At 41.7% G+C, this 20,461-nt stretch overlaps 1 protein-coding gene across 1 annotated transcript in view; it reads left to right on the forward strand.

Annotated features, from left to right (window-relative positions):
- PLEKHG7 (pleckstrin homology and RhoGEF domain containing G7) overlaps positions 1-20,461 on the forward strand; it is a 59,828-nt gene that overhangs the window by 16,285 nt on the left and 23,082 nt on the right. Inside the window, 7 exon segments of the mRNA XM_053226592.1 lie at positions 1,130-1,176; positions 6,128-6,218; positions 8,386-8,523; positions 12,795-12,916; positions 13,245-13,346; positions 13,687-13,702; positions 17,141-17,242. Coding sequence (XP_053082567.1) covers positions 1,130-1,176; positions 6,128-6,218; positions 8,386-8,523; positions 12,795-12,916; positions 13,245-13,346; positions 13,687-13,702; positions 17,141-17,242 — 618 coding nt within the window.

The following is a 20,461-nucleotide window of genomic DNA, read 5'->3' on the forward strand; positions in this document are numbered from 1 at the left end:
CAAAACTCAGTATTTGATACAGATAATAAGATTGTGGATTCAATAAAGACTTTCAAGCTTCTCCTGAACACTTGTGTCTCTTCCCCAAGGCCCTAAAATTATCCCCGAAGTTAGAAAAGCAGAGAGAAATTTGCTAAGACCAGAGACCCCAATTATTGCCGTTCAAATTGGACATAATAATTTACCACTGGGCATTCGAGGGCTAAGAGTTGCAAAGCTGATTCGTCCCTACCGAGATTCCGCCATCTCCCCTTTAAAAAGATCAATAAGGTGGTCAGAATGAGTGAGATAATCAGCTAGACAGTTGCCTTTCAGGGTTCCAGTAGGAAAAGTCCCCCAAGCGCATCCTTTGTAGTAAATGCTGCTTGGGTAATTGCTTCTATTTGATTGAAGTATTCTGCAGAGTCTCCTGATGAATTTAATAGAAAGGAGACAGACCCACAAGACATTCATTTTGTAGACTGAGTCATCAGAGCATTTCGTCTAAACCTAAGAGACAGTTCCCAGCTTTTTCTGAGTAGCACTGCAAGTTGATGCAAATGACATAAAAATCGAGAGGCCAGAATCTAATCCCCACTTCCTGATAATCCCCAAAATGACTTTCTTCTCAATTTAAAGAAACTCCCAAGGATTATTTGGATGGTGGTCAAGGACAATAGGGCTCCTATTTCAGGAGTCCTCCTAACCACACATGGGGATTATCAGGTCCATGCAATCTCCATGTATCAAGTCTGGCCAGGCTACTGAAGTTGCAGGTGCTGGCCTGGTGTATGGTAGAACGCTATAAACAGGACTTTCTGACTTCAAGAAATTACTGGACATCTTTAACGCGGTTCATAAGTTTCTCCTCAAGTGATGGGGGAAGAACGCTAAACAATACTACAAGAGTAAAGAAGCAGGGCAATGTCACCTTAAGGTAGCCAGAGGACACCGACCTTTAAGTTGTGACATTGCTTTATTTGCTCATCTGCATAAATATAAATATTCATTCTGTGATTCTCAAGAGGAGAATCAAAGCAGGATAAATTCTGTTGAGCTCATTTGAAAGGGCAGGTTTAGTAAACCACTGTACTGATCTGTCACCAGTTACTTGAATTACTAATATATGTTCTTTCATTTCACCCAGCAGAATCCAAAAAGCCAAGATGGTGTTTCTCCCAGAGAGGCACGGAGAGTGTTGCACATAGTCATTTTTGTTTCCATTAAGCCTCTGGTAGCTAAGAAAGTAAGAGATGGCCAAAGAGCCCCCTCATCCCACCTTTATCTTTGCGTGATAGCAGATGGCACGTGGAGTTTAACTGATATCATCGCATCCGTGACAGTGGCCACAGAAGGTGCCAAATGATGCCATTTTGTGCAGCGAAACATGCTAATTGCCAGTGGCTAATGAGCTCTGCAAAAACAAACAAACAAACAAAGAATCCTAATATTGTGATGCTTTACAACCCCAGATTTACAACTTGATACAGCTTAGGAAACAGCCTGCTCGTTGAAGTAAACTTGCACAAGCGTATGCCCCAGCTTGCAATCAGCGCCATGCACATTGGGAACGCTGAAAAATTAATGAGCTATTACAGAAACACATTCCACACATACACATCTACTTCTGGGAAAGCCAGCTGGATTAATCCTAATAGGTTTTTAAAATTCATTCTTGATTCCATCAATTATTGAAGAGTTATAAGTCGAGATCAATGATCCCTGGTTCTTTACTACCTCAGACAAGGACTGGCCATAATCCAGCCTTTCCTTCAGGCCTTCTTCATTGACATATCGACACGCCTACAGCCAGCAGAGCGTTAGGCCTTATGGGTAGTGGCTGTGCCTCGTTCTAATAAAAAATCTACCCACATGGCCTCCAGTTTGCCATCCGTGGACACACACACACTGATTTTTTTTATAAGTCCTATGGCAAAATCAAAAGCCCTCTGGGGTTCCAATCTATGCTGTTCTGACTACTGCTCTGTGACCTTGGCCAAATGAATTACCCTTTCTCAGCTTCAGGTCTTTCCCTGTAAGGAAGGGATGGTAATAGTGCCTGTCTCATAAGGTGGTCATGATGAGTAAATAAGTAAATCAGATAATGTTTGTAGGAGCTTACCACAGAGCTGGGCATGTGGTAGACACTCAGTCAGTACTGGCCACATTATTGGCAGTATTATTTTAATTGGAATTTGTGAAACTACTTGTTCTCCTAACTGAATATATGAATGACTTTCACGTAATTTTTTCAAGCATAAGAAATCTGTATGAGTGTCTTCGTCAGCTTGGACTGCTATAACAAAATACCACAGACTGGCTGGCCGAAACAGCAAACACTTATTTCTCACATTCTGAAGGCTAGGAAGTCCAAGATCAAGGTGCCAGCATGGTTGGGTTATGGTGAGGGCTCTCTTCCTGGCTTGTAGGTGGCCACCTTCTCCCTGCAGCCTCACATGGCTGAGAGAGAGCACACTGGTATCTCTTCCTCTTTTTATAAGCGGCCAGGTCCCATCACAGGGGCCCCAACCTCATGACCTCATCTAAACCTAATTACCTCCCAAAGGCCCCGTCTCCAAATGTACCAATGCATTTGGCAGTTAGGGCTTTGACATACAAGTTTGGGAGAGACACGTTCAGTTTGTAGGGACACAGTCTAAACATCACAAGCTTCAAATCATAAACTACTGGTTCAATTCTGACACTGTTTGCACCAGGGCTGTTGCTCATCGTTCGTTCTCATTTAACCCTTCTTTAGGGACATGATTGGGCTGTTTTCCTGGCAGATCGGAGACTGCCTGCGGTGCAGCCTTTCCTGGGCTCCTTCCTCATAAAAATGGAGGCAGGGCCCATGACTAGTCTGGTGTGAGATGCCAGGAGAAGGGGAATCTCCCACCAGCTCTCCTCCAGAGCAGGGAAGTTCTAAGACCTGCCAGGGAGATAGAACGTGCTATCAGACGAGAGAGACTTACCTAAGGAAGGGATGCTCCTACAAGTCTACTCCTAGAAGATGTCCAATCTATTTTTCAATCTGACAGGTCTAGTCTTCCCCCTAAAGGAGCAACATGTTCCACATGTGCTAGGTGACTGTATGTGCCAAGCACTGGGCTAGATATCTAAGACACCAAGATGCCCTCTCCTAACTCACAATTGAGAAGGTTGGACTGACATGAAAGTAAGAAAAAAAAAAAAAAAAGAATGTGCCAAATAGCTTGCACAATGTTGGAGGTTGAGTAGGCAGTGGTGGAGATCCACAAAGAGAATAATTAGGGGAATGACAAAACGTTCAGCAAATGTTCTCAGTAGTGAAGGGAAATTCATTTCTTGAAACCTCATTTTCAAAAGGATGCAATATTTTCTCCTCTTCAAATGGACTTGTCTACTCGCTCCTTCATCTTTGGAGCCTTATTTATCAAGTAATTCATATCTCCATAAATGATAATCCACAAGAATTTAACAAACACACTGCTATGTTGTAATGGATTCCCCCAACCTATTACAGATTTTTCCTTTCTTGCCATCCTTCCTTCTCTCCTTCATTTCTTCCCAGCGATCAACAGCAATATTAGTGGGGTGGTTGGGTGGCTCAGTCGGTTAAGCATCTGACTCTTAGTTTCAGCTCAAGTCATGATCTCATAGTTTGTGAGACCCAGCCCCTCATCGGGCTCCACACTGATGGCGAAGAGCCTTCTTGGGATTCTTTCTCTGCCCCTTCTCTCTCCCTCTCTCTCTCTCTCTCTCTCTGTCCCTCTCTCTCTCAAAAATAAATATATAAACTTCAAAAAAACAATATTAGCAATAAAAGCAAACACATATATCATGTTTCCAGCTACCAGGCACTGATTCTGTTATACGTGTTCCTGTTTATATATGTCACAGTTTACACATGTTGATTCATTAATTCTCACAACAATCCAACAAGGTAGGTCACATGACTATTCCCTTTTGCAAATGGGTAAGTCAAGGTTTGGAGAGGCTTAATAGCTTACTTGAGTCACACCGCTCTTAAAGGGTAGGGTGGGGTCTTGCCCCCTCCCCAGCAGTCCCAGACAATCTGGCTCTGAGTCTGTTTTGGTCCTGACCTTGCCCTGCTTCTCCAAACGTGGGGCTTCACGACCAGACCTGAACAGTCTTCATTCATTTCTCTTATCAGAGCTCTCAAAAATCTTGCCTGTTCCTACCGATTCAATGTCATTTTTGTCAACCACTCCAAAATGTATATATCCACATATGTCCATTTTACTCTAGCTCCAAGATACCAGTGGCTACTACTGCAAACTTCCATTCCATCCACCTTTTAATTATTAAGTTTGAGACCCCAAAATTAACCTTGGCTTATTCCTTTTCTTTACCCTCTAAATCCTTTCAAATATGCTTCAAATGCTTCTCATTGCCTCTCCTAGCCAATACCACCAAAGCAGAAGCAACAAGGTTTCCAACAATGGGTCTGTTACCCTAAAGAGCTAATATGGCCTCTCAAATGACTGTCCCCTCCCTCCTCACTGGTATGTCCACCAAGCATTTTGGTCAAGAGGTTGGTCAGACCCATGGAAAGTAACAGTGAGTGCCCCTGAAGATAGAGGGCTGGTGCCCACTTTCCCATAGCTCCAACACTGCTTCTATTGTCTCAGTTTCTTTATTTTCCCACTGTCTGCTGATTTTTTAATTTCCACAACATGCAGTCACTATGGTTTCAGACAGCAACAAAAGGCATATGTCCTAAAGCCTGTAGGAGGTCTCCAGCTGGCTGCAAGATTCCTTTGCTACTGTGGAAGCTAATGAGCCTCTAATAGATTTCTTTCTCCAGTGCCATAACCCTACCAGAAAAACCAGCCACAGCCCGTGAGCACATTGTAGAACTATTACAGTTCTCTTTCACATATATGCAGGGAGCCGTCTGCCCACAACAGCAGATAACTCATGCCTTCTCTTGCTCCTTAACGTAAAGTTGGGTAACTTCACCAAACGGCTTAGATCCGCCATTATGCACCATACGTCATGCACCCTGAGGCAACAGAACAAGTTAAAAAATTATCTGTGATAAACATTCATTTGAAATGCAGCCAAGTAGACTTCAGAAAGCCCTCCACATTGTTATGAGCGTTTCTTCCCGGTTTCGTTGGTAAAATGAACTGTTTAAGTGGATAATTCATGATGTTGCAACAGACTACTGAATGAGTCAAATAAAAATACAAAAAGATCGCAACATATTAAGTTTAAAAACCAAGTTGCAAAAGGACGGGTAAATATGACACCATTAAATATGAATCATAAATACCATCAGAAAAAGGTTTTCAGGAGTTATCTAGACATAGGGACTATGGGTTACTTTGATTTGTGTGTCTCTCAAATTTTCTGTCATAACCATGATTATCTTTGTAATCAGATTTTTTAAGCTAATATTATTTTTAAAAAATTGTAACAATAGCAACAATGACAACAAAAAATGTGGGTGGTTCCATTCTAAGGAAACTAGAGTTTCTAGAATATTCTGATATTCTTTAGCACAGAATTATCATGTTGGACAGTCCTTTAACACTGGGCTTTATTTAGTCATCTGCTAAATGATGAGTTGAAATAAGACATCAGAGGCACCTTCTGTTAAAGTTCTATGATCCAGTATTTGGAGAAGTTAGGATTGAGAAGGACGTTCTGTCTCCCACAAGGCAAGAGAGAAACTAAAGTTTATCTGTCTGCTGAGTCTGCTATATATGATTGTCCTGAGTCTTGGATTTTTTTCCTTTTTATAAGTAAAACAAGATACTTAGACTAGACATCCTCAGCGGTCAATGTCCTCTGGATCTAAAATTCTGTGGTTCTATGGGTCAGACTATGACTCAGAAATGGCTTTTTTTTTTTATTTTTTTATGTTTATTTATTTTTTGAGAGAGAGGCAGAGAGAGAGGGAAAGAGAAATCCCAAGAAGGCTCCATGCTGTCAGCACAGAGCCCAATGCAGGACTCAAACTCACTAACTGTGAGATCATGACCGGAGCCCCAGAAATGGCTTTTCAAGTGCTAGGGGCTTACAGACAAAATGTGCAATCTTTTCTCATGCATATTAGAGAATGGAAGATGCTGTGGCTACTAAAGTTGTGTCCTTAAAGGATTTGTGTTTGAAAATCCTATTTCTAATGTTCTTTAAGCAGGGCAAAGACAAATACAGGCACATACCTGACCTGGAGAACTGCCTGTCCTCAGTGAAAATTACAGACTTCAGGGACTGTGAGTTCCACTGCCATAACGTAACTCAACTTGTTTGCTGCAAGACTGGTTTTTTTTTTTTTTTCTCTTGTAGTCATTATTTTAAGTTGTCAGATTATTCCCTTGTTCATAATACCAGCAGAAAGCAGGAGACAAGCTGAGGCTGAGCAGAACATGGTCTGCTCTCTCTAATGCACACTGAAATCTGGGAGAAGCTATTTTATCTTAACAAAGGTAATGGCTATAACAGCACTTTGTAGACCAGAAATCCCTGTACAAATGTGGAAAGTTATTATTATTCACATCTCTGGGCCTTTTTTAAAAATGTTTATTTAGTTTTTGACACACAGAGAGAGAGAGAGAGAGAGAGACAGAGCATGAGCAGGGGAGGGGCAGAGAGAGAGGGAGACACAGAATCTGAAACAGGCTCCAGGCTCTGACTGTCAGCACAGAGCCCAACACGGGGCTGGAACTCACGGACAGCGAGATCATGACCTGAGCCGAAGTCGGACGCTCAACTGACTGAGCCACCCAGGGGCCCCTCTAAACCTTTTTTGATAAGATAACTTTTCTCTTAAACTCAAGTTGGTTAACATACAATGTAGTCTTGGCTTCAGGAGTAGAATCCAGTGACTCCTCTCTTATGTATGACATGCAGTGCTTATCCTGGAAAGTACCTTCCTTAATGGCAGTCACCCATTTAGCTCATTCCCAACCATCCCCCTCCAGCAACGCTGTTTGTTCTCTGTATTTAAGAGTCTTTTGTGGTTTGCCTTCTTCTCTGTTTTTACCTTAGTTTTCCTTCCCTTCCCCTAGTTCATCTGTTGAGTTTCTCAAATTCCACATATGAGTGAAATCTTATGATATCTTTCTGTCTCTGACTGACTTATTTCATTTACCATAATACCCTCTAGTTTCATCCATGTTGTTGTAAATGGCAAGATTTCCATTTACATATAAATGGAAATATAAATTTTACATAAATATAAAATATTCCATTTAATGTATCTCTTTACCCATTCATCAGTCAATGGACATTTGGGCTCTTTCCACCTTTTGGCTATTGTCGATAGCACTGCTATAAACATTGGGGTGCATGTACCCCTTCAAATCAGCATTTTTGTCTCCTTTGGATAAATACCTAGTAGTACAATTGCTGGGTCATGGGGTAGTTCATTTTTAATTTTTTGAGGAACCTCCATACTGTTTTCCAGAGAGGCTGCACCAGTTTACATTCCCACCAACAGTGTAAGAGGGTTCCCCATCCTCCGCATCCTTTCCAACATCTGTTGCTTCCTCAGTTGTTAATGTTAGCCATTCTGACAGGTTTGAAGTGGTGTCTCATTGTGGTTTTGATTTGTATTTCCCTGATGATGGGTGATGTTGAATGTCTTTTCATGTGTCTGTTGGCCATCTGAATGTCTTCTTTGAAAAAGTGTCTAAGGGATGCCTGGATGGCTCAGTTGGTTGAGCGTCTGACTTCGGCTCAGGTCATGATCTCGCCGTCCATGAGCTCAAGCCCCGCGTTGGGCTCCGTGCAGACAGCTTGGAGACTGGAGCCTGCTTCGGATTCTGTGTCTCCCTCTCTCTCTGCCCCTCCCCTGCTCATGCTCTGTCTCTCTCACTCTCAAAAATGAATAAATGTTTAAAAAAAATTTTTTTTAATTAAAAAAAAAAGAAAAGAAAAAGTGTCTATTCATGTCTTTTGCCCATTTCTTCACTAGACTGCTTGTTTTTTCGGTGTTGATAAGACAAATTCTTAAGGTCTCTTTAAACGTTAAAAGTCTTATTTCATGATGCTTCAGTAGTTAATTTCAACAAGCATTGCCAGTGGAACCTGGATCAGACTTCCCAATTCTGAGGTTGGGGTTCTTTGAGGGTTTGGGGCAATAAACTGGAGAGGGCTCATTAAATTCTGAAGCATAATTCAAAACAACATCAATTTAGATTTCTTCTCATTATGGATACTATGCTTCCCATGCTTTGCATCAGGAGGAATTGGCACCCCAAAGTCCCTCAGAGAGAGGAAACTTCTTTCTAACTGATATGTAAGTTCTACAGTCTGAGTAGCTTGCAGAACCACTAGCAAGAGGGATGCCCGGGGCCTGCAGTGGGAAACATGGTTTTGGAAATCACCTGTTCCTGCTGCTTTGCAAGTCAACTCACCGAGGTGGAAATGTTTTGTTCTCCCTTTTCTCCCATGTCCTGGATAAAACCTGGAATGAAATCATGGAAACATATCAAAAACTTCCTACCAATTAATTAGACTTGAGAAAGCAGCAAGTGGCCGTGTTGGAAGTCTTCACGGGTGAATGCATTGATTCCTTGGACCATTTTATCAGTTCCTAAGATGGTAATGCGGCTTTCAGTTTCATAGTAGATGGAAAATATTAATTTGATTCTTTGGGGACTCATTTCTCCCTGCCATGCTAAAAAAAGGAAGTTGAGGGGAAGGTCCCTTCTTTCAGGGAATCTGAAGAAAATTGCATTTATGGTGTATTTTTGTTTATCTGCTGCTTGGTGTCTCTCTGTTCCTTTTTTTAAACATGGCCTGTTTGGTTTGTGTGAGATCTTCTGAGTAAACTAGTCCAGCTCCCCATCTGATGTCTGAATCTCTTCTGCCTTCTCACCTCATGTTCACACACTTCTAGAGTGGGGGAGCTCACTGCCATCCTCAAAGTACCTGTCCCACCTTCAGTCAGTTCCCTCTTTTGGAGCTCTTCTTCCCTCTGAACAATGCCAAGCAAATCTTCTTATCAGCCACAGGTCACAGATTTCTGGGGCAACCATTCACACGTGATGCAGTGGGGTCAGATACCACAGTATATTCGTGGTATCTGTGGGAGAAATGGTGCCCCTGATGTTGTGTGCTGCTGCAGCCGTGATCGAGTGCAGTTATGAGCAGAGAATTCCTTGGCAAAGGATTCCTTTCCAGGGCAAAGGATGTGCAGGGAGTAGCTGCCTTCCAAGATGACAGGGGAGGAAGAGCCACATTGCTGCCAAGGTTGCCTCTGCCCATAAGGCTTTGGCACTCAGGCTACTCTGTTACACAGGAAAAAATGCTGTGCTTGGAGACTTGGGTTCAAGTTCTGGCTCTGCCTCTGGCTTTGACCTTAAGAAAGTCTAGTCCACCATTTCCTAAATCCAGGGTTGGCAACATTTTCATAAAGGTCCAGACAGTAAATATGTTGGGCTTTGCAGGTCACGTGGTCTTTATTGCAACTACTCAACTTTTTTGTTGCAGTGCCAAAGAAGCTATAGATAATTTGTAGGAAAGAAAGAAAGAAAGAAAGAAAGAAAGAAAGAAAGAAAGAAAGACTGACTGACTAAGGGAGGAAGGAAGGAAGGAAGGAAGGAAGGAAGGAAGGAAGGAAGGAAGGAAGGAAGAAAAAAGAAGAATAATGTGCATAGCTGTATTACAATAAAACATTATTTGAGTAGCAGGCCTGGTTGATCCCACAGGCTGTCATTTACCAATCCCTCCCCTAAGATATAAAAGAGGGATGACGATACCATCTCTGGCTATCTCATAACATCTAATCATTGCCATGATCAGATTAGTTTTCTTTGACATCTATCAGGTGCTATATAAATGTCAGTTAAAATGTAAATAATATTGATTGGGTAGATCACAATGTTATGTACTTTACTGGCAAAATTTAAACCACAAAGACACTCAGAAAATTAAGACTTAGAGATGATATCTGTTAGGGTACAGAAAACTAGCTTAAGTAATGTAGGATTTTATTGGCCCATGTGGCTGTAAATGTCACAGGTGGGAGAGAGTTCAAGGTTGGTTTGATCAAGGAATTCAAAACCAAGGAAAAATTTCTTTCCATCTCTTATCCCTGCTTTCCATAGCATCAGTCTCATCTTATGACAGGCTTCTCTTATAGTCACAGTTGGCTGCTGTCCTTGAGGCCATAGAGAGAGAGAGAGGGACAGAGGAGATCTCTTCTCAGCATTCATAGCCAAAGTCTTCATTTTCATTCTGATTGGACTGGCTTAAGTCACATGCCCTCTCCTGAACCAACCACTCTGATGAGGAAGGAAAGTGCTAATTGGCTTAAAACAATGAAGACCCATCTCTAAGAGTAAGGTCATTGTGATACATGGCACATCCGAGGCATAGGGACGAGTAGATCCTGAGGTGAAAACCAGAAGATGTTAGGGAAGGGGAGTTTTGGGTGGTAACCAATAGATGTTCACTATGGAGCACTAACCCCCTGAGCTATGCTACCGCCCTTGCCCTAATAAACAGCATAAGAATTATTTAACCCCACTGTAAGCTACACAAGCTTTTCAAACTAGCATTTTCTGGGGTTTTTTTAAGGTCAATTTGAGTTTATTTATTTTCAAATGTCCCAGTGTATTTAGAGGATACATATCTTCCTTTACACAATCAATACAAGTTTCCCAAAGTTATTTGTTGTAAGTCAAGTGGTAAAATAAATCTACCAGAGGACTCACTATTTTTTTAAGTGGCAAAATTTTGTATAAGGTTAAGAATCTTATAGCAGAAATACTATTTCTTCTAAATTTTCTCAAAGATTCTGTAGCAATGACTTCTGTCTCTTACAATTATGGTTTTTAAATACTTGGATGTTTCCAGATTTCCAGACAATACTCAAGGCATACCTCAGAGATATTGTGGGTTTGGTTCCTGCCCACCATGATAAAGTGAATATGGCAATAAAGCAAGTCAAATGAATCTTTGGGTTTCCCAGTGCATATGAAAGTTATATTTACACTATATTGTAGTCTATCAAGTATGCAATAGCAGTATGTCTAAAAAACAGTGGTTTACCTTAATTTAAAAATACTTTATTGCTAAAAAATGCTAACCACCATCTGTCTGAGCTTTCAGCATGTCATAACCCTCGTGCTGGTAGAGGGTGTCGCTTCAGTGTTGATGGCTGCTGACTGCCTAGGGTGGTGGTTGCCGATGGCTGATGAGGCTGTGACAATTTCTCAAAGCAACAAGAAGTTTGTCACATCAATTGACTCTTCCTTTCACTTGAACACTTAGAGACCACTGTAAGACTATTAATTGCCTACTTTCAATATTGTTGTGTCTCAAGGAATAGGGAGGCCAGAGGAGAGGGAGAGAGATGGGGGGAATGACTGATTTGGGGGGAACAGTCAGAACACACACAACATTGATCGATTTTAACTTCACCCTTTTATATGGACGTAGTTCGTGGCACCCTAAAACAATCACAATAGTAACATCAAAGATCATGGATCACAGATCACCATACAAAATATAATAATAATGAAAAAGTTTGAAACATGAGATTTATGAAAATGTGACACAGAGATAGAAAGTGAGTAAATGCTATTGGAAAATGGCACCAATAGACTTGATCAACACAGGATTGCCACAGACCATCAATTTGTAAAGAATGATATATCTGTGAAGTGCAAGAAAATGAGGTTTGCCTGTACATGAACTTTGGGAAGCTCTAAGTCAGTGGTTCTCATAGTGGGGGTCCCTACACTGGCAACATCAGAATCACTTGGGAACTTACTAGAAATATATATTCTCAGACCCCATCAGAGACCTACCGAATCAGATACTTGGGGCTTGACACTAATGTCTGATTTAACAAGGCCTCTAGGTGATTCTGATGCAAGTTCTAGAACCATTCACTGCATTAATTAATTTTTTTTAACGTTTATTTATTTTTGAGACAGAGAGAGACAAAGCATGAATGGGGGAGGGTCAGAGAGAGAGGGAGACACAGAATCTGAAACAGGCTCCGGGCTCTGAGATGTCAGCACAGAGCCCGACGCGGGGCTCGAACTCACGGACTGCAAGATCATGACCTGAGCCGAAGCCGGACGCTCCACCGGCTGAGCCACCCAGGCGCCTCCACTGCATTAATTAATATGAAAATGGAAACTGGAGAAGACTGGTGGTCTGAAGTCCAGTTTTTTCACACCTAAGCTCTTTGAAATAATTGGCCCCTTTGAATGTTTCATCATATTTTTACAAAGTAGTCCTGTTTCAATAAATTGATCTCTAGTGCATAGAATGAGGGCAAGTTATCTGGAGAACTATAGTTCCTTCTTGATTTGCTGTTGCTTTCCTATTGTATGAAAGCATCTGATCAAGTAATAATAACATAAAGACTCCCTTAATGTCTCATTAATATTTATGCCTTTCTCCAAATCTAAACATCTTCCCTGTTATCAGATATTAACTCATTAATTGTTTATTTTTTGTTTCCTGAATGTACAGGATATTTGGGTCTTTTGCCGAGGAAGGAATAAATGAAAATTTAGTATGAATGTTGTTTTGGTCTCAAGTTAGTGCCATGGCAGGAAGAGAACCTTTGAGACTTTTCTGGCCCCCAGAAGCAGAGAAGGCCCATTTGAACAGATTATGTTCAGCAGGACTGTTGAGGGGGCTCATGCAAGCAACAGCGACTTCGTACAGAACAGCACCTTTCCCATATGTGTTCTATGGAGCTTAAATGTCATCATTTGTATTTAGTAAAATTCTTAAACCTTGAAAATACTGGTTGCTACCTTGTTTTGTAAAGTTATACTCAGGTTTATGTTCAATGTTCTCCCAAAGGGCAAGTTTCAAAATTGAAAAATATAAAGTAATGTGCATTGCATTTTCTAAAAAGATCTTCATGAATACACTAAAATATCTACAAACTCATGAATATCTTCTGGATGTAGATTTATAGAGACTTTTTGCAAACCTAGAAGAGTTAAGTCAGGTGAGTCAAAGCAGGAAGGTACCAGTAGCCATGTTTTAAAATTAACCAGAAGGGAGCATCTGGGTGGCTCAGTCAGTTAAGCTTCTGACTTCAGCTCAGGTCATGATCTCGAGGTTCATGAGTTTGAACCCCATGTCCGGCTGTGTGCTGACAGCTCAGAGCCTGGAGCCTGCTTCAGATTCTGTATCTCCCTATCTCTCTCGTCCTCCCCTGCTCATGCTCTGTCTCTGGCTCTCAAAAACAAATAAATGTTAAAAAATTAGAAAAATTGTTTATTCCTTACCCTTGGAAGTATGTGTACTCTTGTCTTCTTTCTCTCTGACCCTAGACAAGCTTCAATTTTGTAAACAGTGTTCTTGGCATCATCAAGGACTATGCTGAGCCTTCTGAGACCTCACTACTGATGGATTTCATCTCCATGCTCACAAAGGCAAAATCCTTCTGGGACATCCCAGTTTCATGCAGTAAATTCACCCACCTCCCAGGATAGCTGTTTACATCCCCTTGATGTGTGCGTGTGTGTTATTGTGCTTGAGAAAGTTCCATCAGCACCCTCCCACAAAGGAACCATCATCTGATGCTCTGTCAGTTGACATTTTCAAAAATAACTGGCAGATTTCTGTTTGCCATTGTCACCTCTCCTGTGTGGGTTTTATTAACAGAAAATTCTGCATTCATGGAAAAACCATTTCCAAGTCTGTTTTTTAAATTGCTTCAACTTACAGCAATATTCATGGCAATAGTTAGTGTAGGCTAATTACATGGTTCAGTTCTTCTTCTAACGAGGTTCCTGGCTCTCGGAAAGGAACAAAATAAACCTTCACATTTATCAACACCCTTAATAAGACTTCTGTATGGGAGGAGAAGAAAAGAGGAAAGTCTGTACCTTTGGTATGATAAATGCTATTTACTTCCTGAGTAGATATTTGGACCTTCTCCCCCACTTTTCCACTTTGACTTTTTAATCCATATCCTCATTCAGCAAAATTTAAATTTTTACAATCCATTTAAAAAAGATGTAGGAAAAAATTTAAAAATAAAGTAAAATAAACATAGATTGAGATTTATTGAGCGCTCACTAAGTGCTTAGGTGTGGAGCTGAGACCCTATACATGATAATGTGCAAAATTAGATACACTCCCTGGTCCCGGGGAGTTTTCAGTCTAGTGGGGGAGAAATTAATCCAATAATGATGCTAATGATACAATCAAATTGAGATAAATGCTGGGGGGCAGGAAAGGAACATAGATATTATGAAAGAAAGCTTCTAGGTTGGGGAAGATGGTGAAGTAGTTACAGATAGATTCTTTGGAAGGCAGTGATGCTCGAGGTGAGATACGGAGGGAGTACTTACTAAGGTGAAACAAGCATGAAATTAGGTGATAGTAAGGAGATCTTTAGTAAATTTTGAAAACAGATTTGAATAAGAAATGCTTTGAAAAACAAGAGGAAGAATGTAGCATTGGGAATTAGATAAAATCTCAATCCTTCAGAGTCGGAACGTATTTACATGTAGTTTTTAGTAAATAGTCTGGAGAAATAGCAACTTCTCATCAAAACACATAAGTTGTATTCATCTGCTCCAGCTGCTATAACAAAATATCACAAGAGTGGGCAGCTTTGAAACCACAGAAATTTATTTCTCATAGTTCCGGAAGGTGGAAGACTGAGATGAGGGTGCCAGCATGGTCAGGTGAGGGTCCCTTCTGGTCCCATTGTATCCTCACAGGGCAGAAGGAGGTAGAGATCTCTCTGGAGCATCTTTTATAAAGGCACTAATCCCCTTCACAAGGTGTCTACCCGCATGACCTATTCTCCTAAGGGCCCACTTCCTAATACTGTCACATTAGGGGTTAGTATTTAACATATGAGTTTGAGGGGACACCAATATTCAGACCACAGCATGAGAGCACTTTACAGACTACTAAAGCATGGTGCATCAATAGACTGTTTGCCAAGGTCTATAATATAACCCACACGTGAATGCTTCACATAATGTTACAAGTGTGCAAAGATGGATTATAAAAGCTTTTCCTGAATTTAAAAAGTCCTCTATCGGTCAGGTTAAATCCATTTTTGTACCACAATAACAGTCCCCAAATCTCAGTGGCTTGGCTCATATCTCACTTATGCTCTGTTTCCATTTTTTTGTCACTGACCTCGCTCTGGGACCCATGCTGAGGGAGCGGCCACCACCTGGAATGTTACCAGTCTTCATGGCAAAGACATAAGAGATTAGGGCAAAGCACTCACTGACTCTTCAAGTTTCTGCCTGAAGCAACGCACAGCATGTCTGTTGATACTTCAAAGGTCAAAGACAGGCACGTGGCCGAGCTCACCCTCAGTGGAGTGGGTACGTGCAATCCTCCCCAGGAAGGGGAAGCAGACGAAGGGTAATAGCACAGTGCCTCACAAGAAGCTCACCAGGGCAAGGCTGGGACATTTGTTATTCACACGGGAGCCATTTAGTACGTCACCATGAAGGAAAATGAGGGTTGCAGAGGTTAGATAATTTGGCCAAGGTCACAGAGCTAATAGGTTGTGGACCTGGATTTCTAAGCCTGAGTCTGCGTGGTCTTAATGATAGCCTCTGGGCAATGGCAGTTCTCAAGCATCTCAGTGCCTCCTGAGAAGACCTGCTCTCTATTTCCTGCCCAGGCATCAAAGCCCCCTACTCGAAAATAAACTCACATCATTGTCTTTCAAATTACTTCTTGTTGAAGCCAAACTGTGACCTTTCTCCCCATAGCATTTTGTCTGCTGAGGTCCTATAACAAAAATATTTTCTGGGTTTTTGTTATCTCTGTCTTTACTGCTGTCACTTCCTTTAGTGGCTTTTTACACAGCGTCCGCTTTCTCTACTCCCGAGAGTGGTAACATTATCAGAAGCACATCTGTCTTCCTTCTCTCGCTCCATCACATTGTCACACTGTTGGAAAACTCTTGATGGGACACATTGCTCATTATTTTAATACATAGGTCTATCAAGGAGCACGTAGGTTTAGCAACATGGTAGGCACTATGGAATCCTGAAGAAGAGTGTCTGAAGCATTGGCAACAAGACAAGAGTGACTGTCATCCCAAAGACACACTTTGCTAGGCTGGTGGCACTTTGTATGATGTGTTCTGTTTGACCCTTAGATATATGAACATATACATATGAATTGGCCATCTGCCTTATGCTAAAATAAATTTGAGATGGCTTACAAAGGTGAAGTCTTTTTTTTAATGTTTATGTTTGAGAGAGAGCACAAGCAGGGGAGGGGCAGAGAGATACGGGGACAGAGGGTCTGAGGCAAGCTCTGTGCGGAGAGCAGAGAGCCTAATGCAGGGCTCGAACTAACGGACCGTGAGATCACGACCTGAGTCTGACGCTTAGCCAACAGAGCCACCCAGACACCCCCCAAATGTGAAGTCTTTAGAGCAGGTTTCAGACATTAAACAAGAACAAGGAAGACAAGGGAAGAGAAGTGTTAAGCCCAGTACATTTAATGGATGCCCCCCCCCCCAATTTAATGCTATATTTTTAGAAGCCAGCAGGAAAATTAACTTTATGGATATTTTTGAGGACTATTGGACGGAGTGTAAAATGTTGCTACTTTAATCACTTACTACTAACACCAGCCTAACTAATCAACCAACATGAGCACTGACATCAAAGGTGATATTTGGATCAGAAACCCTGCGGGATAGGTAGGCCTCAACAAAGCCAACCAGAGGTAAAGCGTGAATTAAATTAAGATATCCAAAGGAGGGGTACCTTGGTGGCTTAGTCGGTTAAGCTTCGGACTTCAGTTCAGGTCATGATCTCATGGCTCATTAGTTCAAGCCCCACCTCAGGCTCACTGCTGTCAGCACAGAGCCCACTTCAGATCTTCTGTCCCTTCTCTCTCTGCTCCTCCCCTACTCATTCTCTCTCTCTCTCTCTCTCAAAAATAAACATTAAAAAAAAAGATGTCTTAAGTAGAATTTTCTTTAAGCATGTGGGAGATGGGGGGAGTTGGTTTCTTGAGGAGTGAACTCTTTATTATGGGAATACCATTTCGGTTTTTAAAAAGGTTATAATGAAGACGACCTGTTTCTATCCACGCAGGCACAGCTCCTGCTTGATAACGGTGACTTTCCAGTTTTCCCTGTTGTGATTAACGGTACAGGTGAAGAGAAAGTCCATGCTTTCCTTGACTATGAGTCTCCTTCTGCTTCTCTTCCTGCGGTGTTTCTGAGGCAGCCTCTGTCAGAGCCACCAGACCTACTGCCTGAATTACTTAGTCACTGTCTTTTATCTTGAGAGCCTGAGGCAAAGAGATGACTTTGGAATTTATTAAAAAGGAAAGTACCATTTTCTTTTATATTTTTCCTAAGACTCTTTGGACATAACAGGTACTGGGGATTATTACACCCCAATTAAATGGGAAAGAAGATGAATGCGCAACAATACATTTTAACTACAAATCTGCTTTCCCCATAAATACATGGTCCACTGCACACTTTGGAATTTTAAATGGTGCACATCTGGAAACATTACATCATCTTTCTTTCCTGAAATTTGGGTAGGGCTTAAAAATGTTTTCTTTGTTCATTGGTTTGTTTGTGGAAGAAATTGGTACAGTGTAAGGAGAAACTAAAACAAAAAATGAGGCTTTGTTTGTGACCAGAAGTTTGGCTATTTTGCAATTTGGTTACAGGAAAATCCTAGCGCGCAAAAGCCTGAAGGACCCTTTACGTTGTAGTCTATGTGAATGGCGGCCCCTCGGACACCTCATGGAGCACAACGGAAATGTTGGCCCTGACCTTGTACAACATGGCAGCAGTGGCTTCCAAAGTGCCAGAACAAGGAATTTCTGCTGGGGAACTTAAGCATTTGTTAATAAGCAAATCTTGAAGGAATTTTCCTTGACTTCTCTAGCTCCTTTGACCAACCCCCTTCCCTTTGATATTTCTTTAGTCTGACCTGTACCTTTTCAGTATCATGCCAGAGCCCTTCTGTGTGATCCAGAGAAAATGGTCCAAGCTTTTCCAGAAAACCAGCTCTTCCCTGCAGCTGCAAGTAGCCCCACCAGAGCATCAGCTCAGAGGCAAGGCAAAGGAGGAAAGGCCACCATTTTCCCCAAGGACTTCGCTGTGGATCAGTGCACCTTTGCCATGGCCCAGATGTGCCAGAAAGCCTGGATGTGGAATGACCCAAGAAAAGAAAAATGATCTTTGGGAAGAGACTTGGCTCCTTTTTTGTAGCTTCAGCCTTTCAGTATTTAATTTGCTACTCAAACTGAAGCTCATTAGATTTCCAAATATATGAATAACCCTACTGCAAAAGTTTTCCCTGGAAGCTGATGGATTAGACTCTTAGCCAGGGACCCAAACTGGGAAGAATCCAGGTCCATTTCTCTCCCTTCCAAGCTAGGACAGAGATTAATTTAACAAAGCTCAGCCACTGCTTCCAAACGACTGTGGAAAAATCTCATATCAACTGGTTTACATTTACACGTGAAATATATATAGCAGCCAAAGATAGTTAGGGAAAAGAAATAGGGGGTGAAATGTTGTAATGGTAACATACAATACCCTTACAATGCATAATACTTTACCAGGCACTTTGTCAAGCATTTCTTTTAATCCTTAGCACAAAACTATAAAGTTGATTACATGTTCCCCATATGTCCCTGAGGCTAAGAAAGATTATGTGACTTTATAAGGTCACGTGGCCAGTAGGTGGCAAAAAAGAACCTGGATAAAAGTCTTCAGGCAAAAAAATAAAAAATAAAAAATAAATAAATAAAAAAAAGTCCAATGGTCTTTCCACCAGAACTATTTCCAACACCTCAGGTAAATTTCCCATTGCTGGGGAGCTGTTAGCCTCATGAAACAAAACTGAGGAGTCAGGTAGAGGCTCTGGAAGAACGGAAGGTGCATCTGCCTTCCTCAGCCCCATGGTACGAAGCAAAAGCATCACCACAGGTAGTTAATCATAATATTACAATACATATAAGATATATAATACATATAAGAATACATATAAGAATTATAATGTTTATAACATGTAATAATTATAAAATAATAATAATAATCATAATGTAATAGTAAGTAAAAATAATAAAGGTGACTCATTCTTGAGCCCTTGTTATGGCCAGGCACTGTGCTGCGTACTAGACATCTATGATCTCTTTGTCTATACAGTGCCCCTGTGAGATCTGACATTATCCTCATTTTTCAGGAGCTTAGATAAATTAGGCAACTTGCTGGAAGATACAGTCGTTCAAGGAAGAGGCCGGCAGGATTCCAGTTCAGTCCTGTCTGAAGCTGACATTCGTTCTCCTACTATGCTCTGATGTAAGCGTGGTTGGGGCACCTGGGTGGCTCATCAGTTAAGGGTCTGACTTCAGTTCAGGTCATGATCTGAATCATGGGTTGTGAGCTCGAGCCCCACATCAGGTAAGGCCGAGCCCCACTTCAGGTAAAACACGAACGCTGCTTCTCTCTCTCTCTCTCTCTCTCTCTCTCTCCCTCTCTTTTTCTCCGCCCCTCACTCACTTGCACCCTCTCTCTCAAACAAACAAACAAACAAACAACAAACAGCGTGGTTGGAGAACTGAAATCTGTGTCATGCTATGGGTTGCCTGGAATTGGGCTCTGAATGCACCGGGATGAATTTACCCCCATACCACATGGGCCTGGGCTCCATGAGTGTCTGTACGTTGTGTTGGCAAACACTGATGGGAGTAGAATGCTCCCTGCTCTTTCCTAAACAGTCAGGACGAGACAGAGAAAGAGACAAACCTTTATACTAGGTCTCTTCGTGCGGTTCGACTAAACAGTGGCTAAGACCTCTCTCTACCTACCATAGACCGAGTGTTTGAGAAATACCAGACACTGTTCTGGGCACTTTGCGTAGATTATCTCATCAAAACCCCTCACCAACCTGATGAAATCATCATTCTCATTATCCATTTCACAGATGAGGTTTAGGGAGCTTAAGCATATTTCCCAAGATCCCACAAACGCTGGCTGCCCAGCACCATGCTGTGTCCCACCGAGACAGATTTATGAGAAGAATGTTTGATTTGGGGCCCTGAATTCCTTTCACCGATCCCCTAAACACATTGGATACTTAGTACAAAACAAAAGCAGATCCTATTGATCTAGACCCATCCATTGAAAGGCCTTTTATGTCCACTCTTTCTTGATAGAGATGTTCTTTTCTTCCCTAATGCACCTGAAAAATAAAGCCAAAAGGGGAGATAAAAGAAAAACTCATAGCTACTTTTAGAATCATCAAATAGCTTTATTCTCTCTTCTGAGGAGTTGCAAAACTCTAAAAGCTTCCAATTACCTGCCTGGATCTTTGTCTAAATTATTTACCACTGATACTTCCTGCCTGATATTGTTATGTGGGGGAGATTGCGTGTTGCTACCTTTACCTGCACTAAAAGTGGGTGCTGGCCACCAGAGCTGTCCCCTGAGGCGTGGAAATATGGGGCAATGGCCTGGGCCTGTGTGTTTTGAGGAAACCCATTACTGGAGCTCCCAGCCACCCTGGCTGGAATGCAG

This window comes from Acinonyx jubatus, chromosome B4 (genome assembly GCF_027475565.1).
Source record: "Acinonyx jubatus isolate Ajub_Pintada_27869175 chromosome B4, VMU_Ajub_asm_v1.0, whole genome shotgun sequence".
Taxonomy (NCBI): Eukaryota; Metazoa; Chordata; class Mammalia; order Carnivora; family Felidae; genus Acinonyx; species Acinonyx jubatus.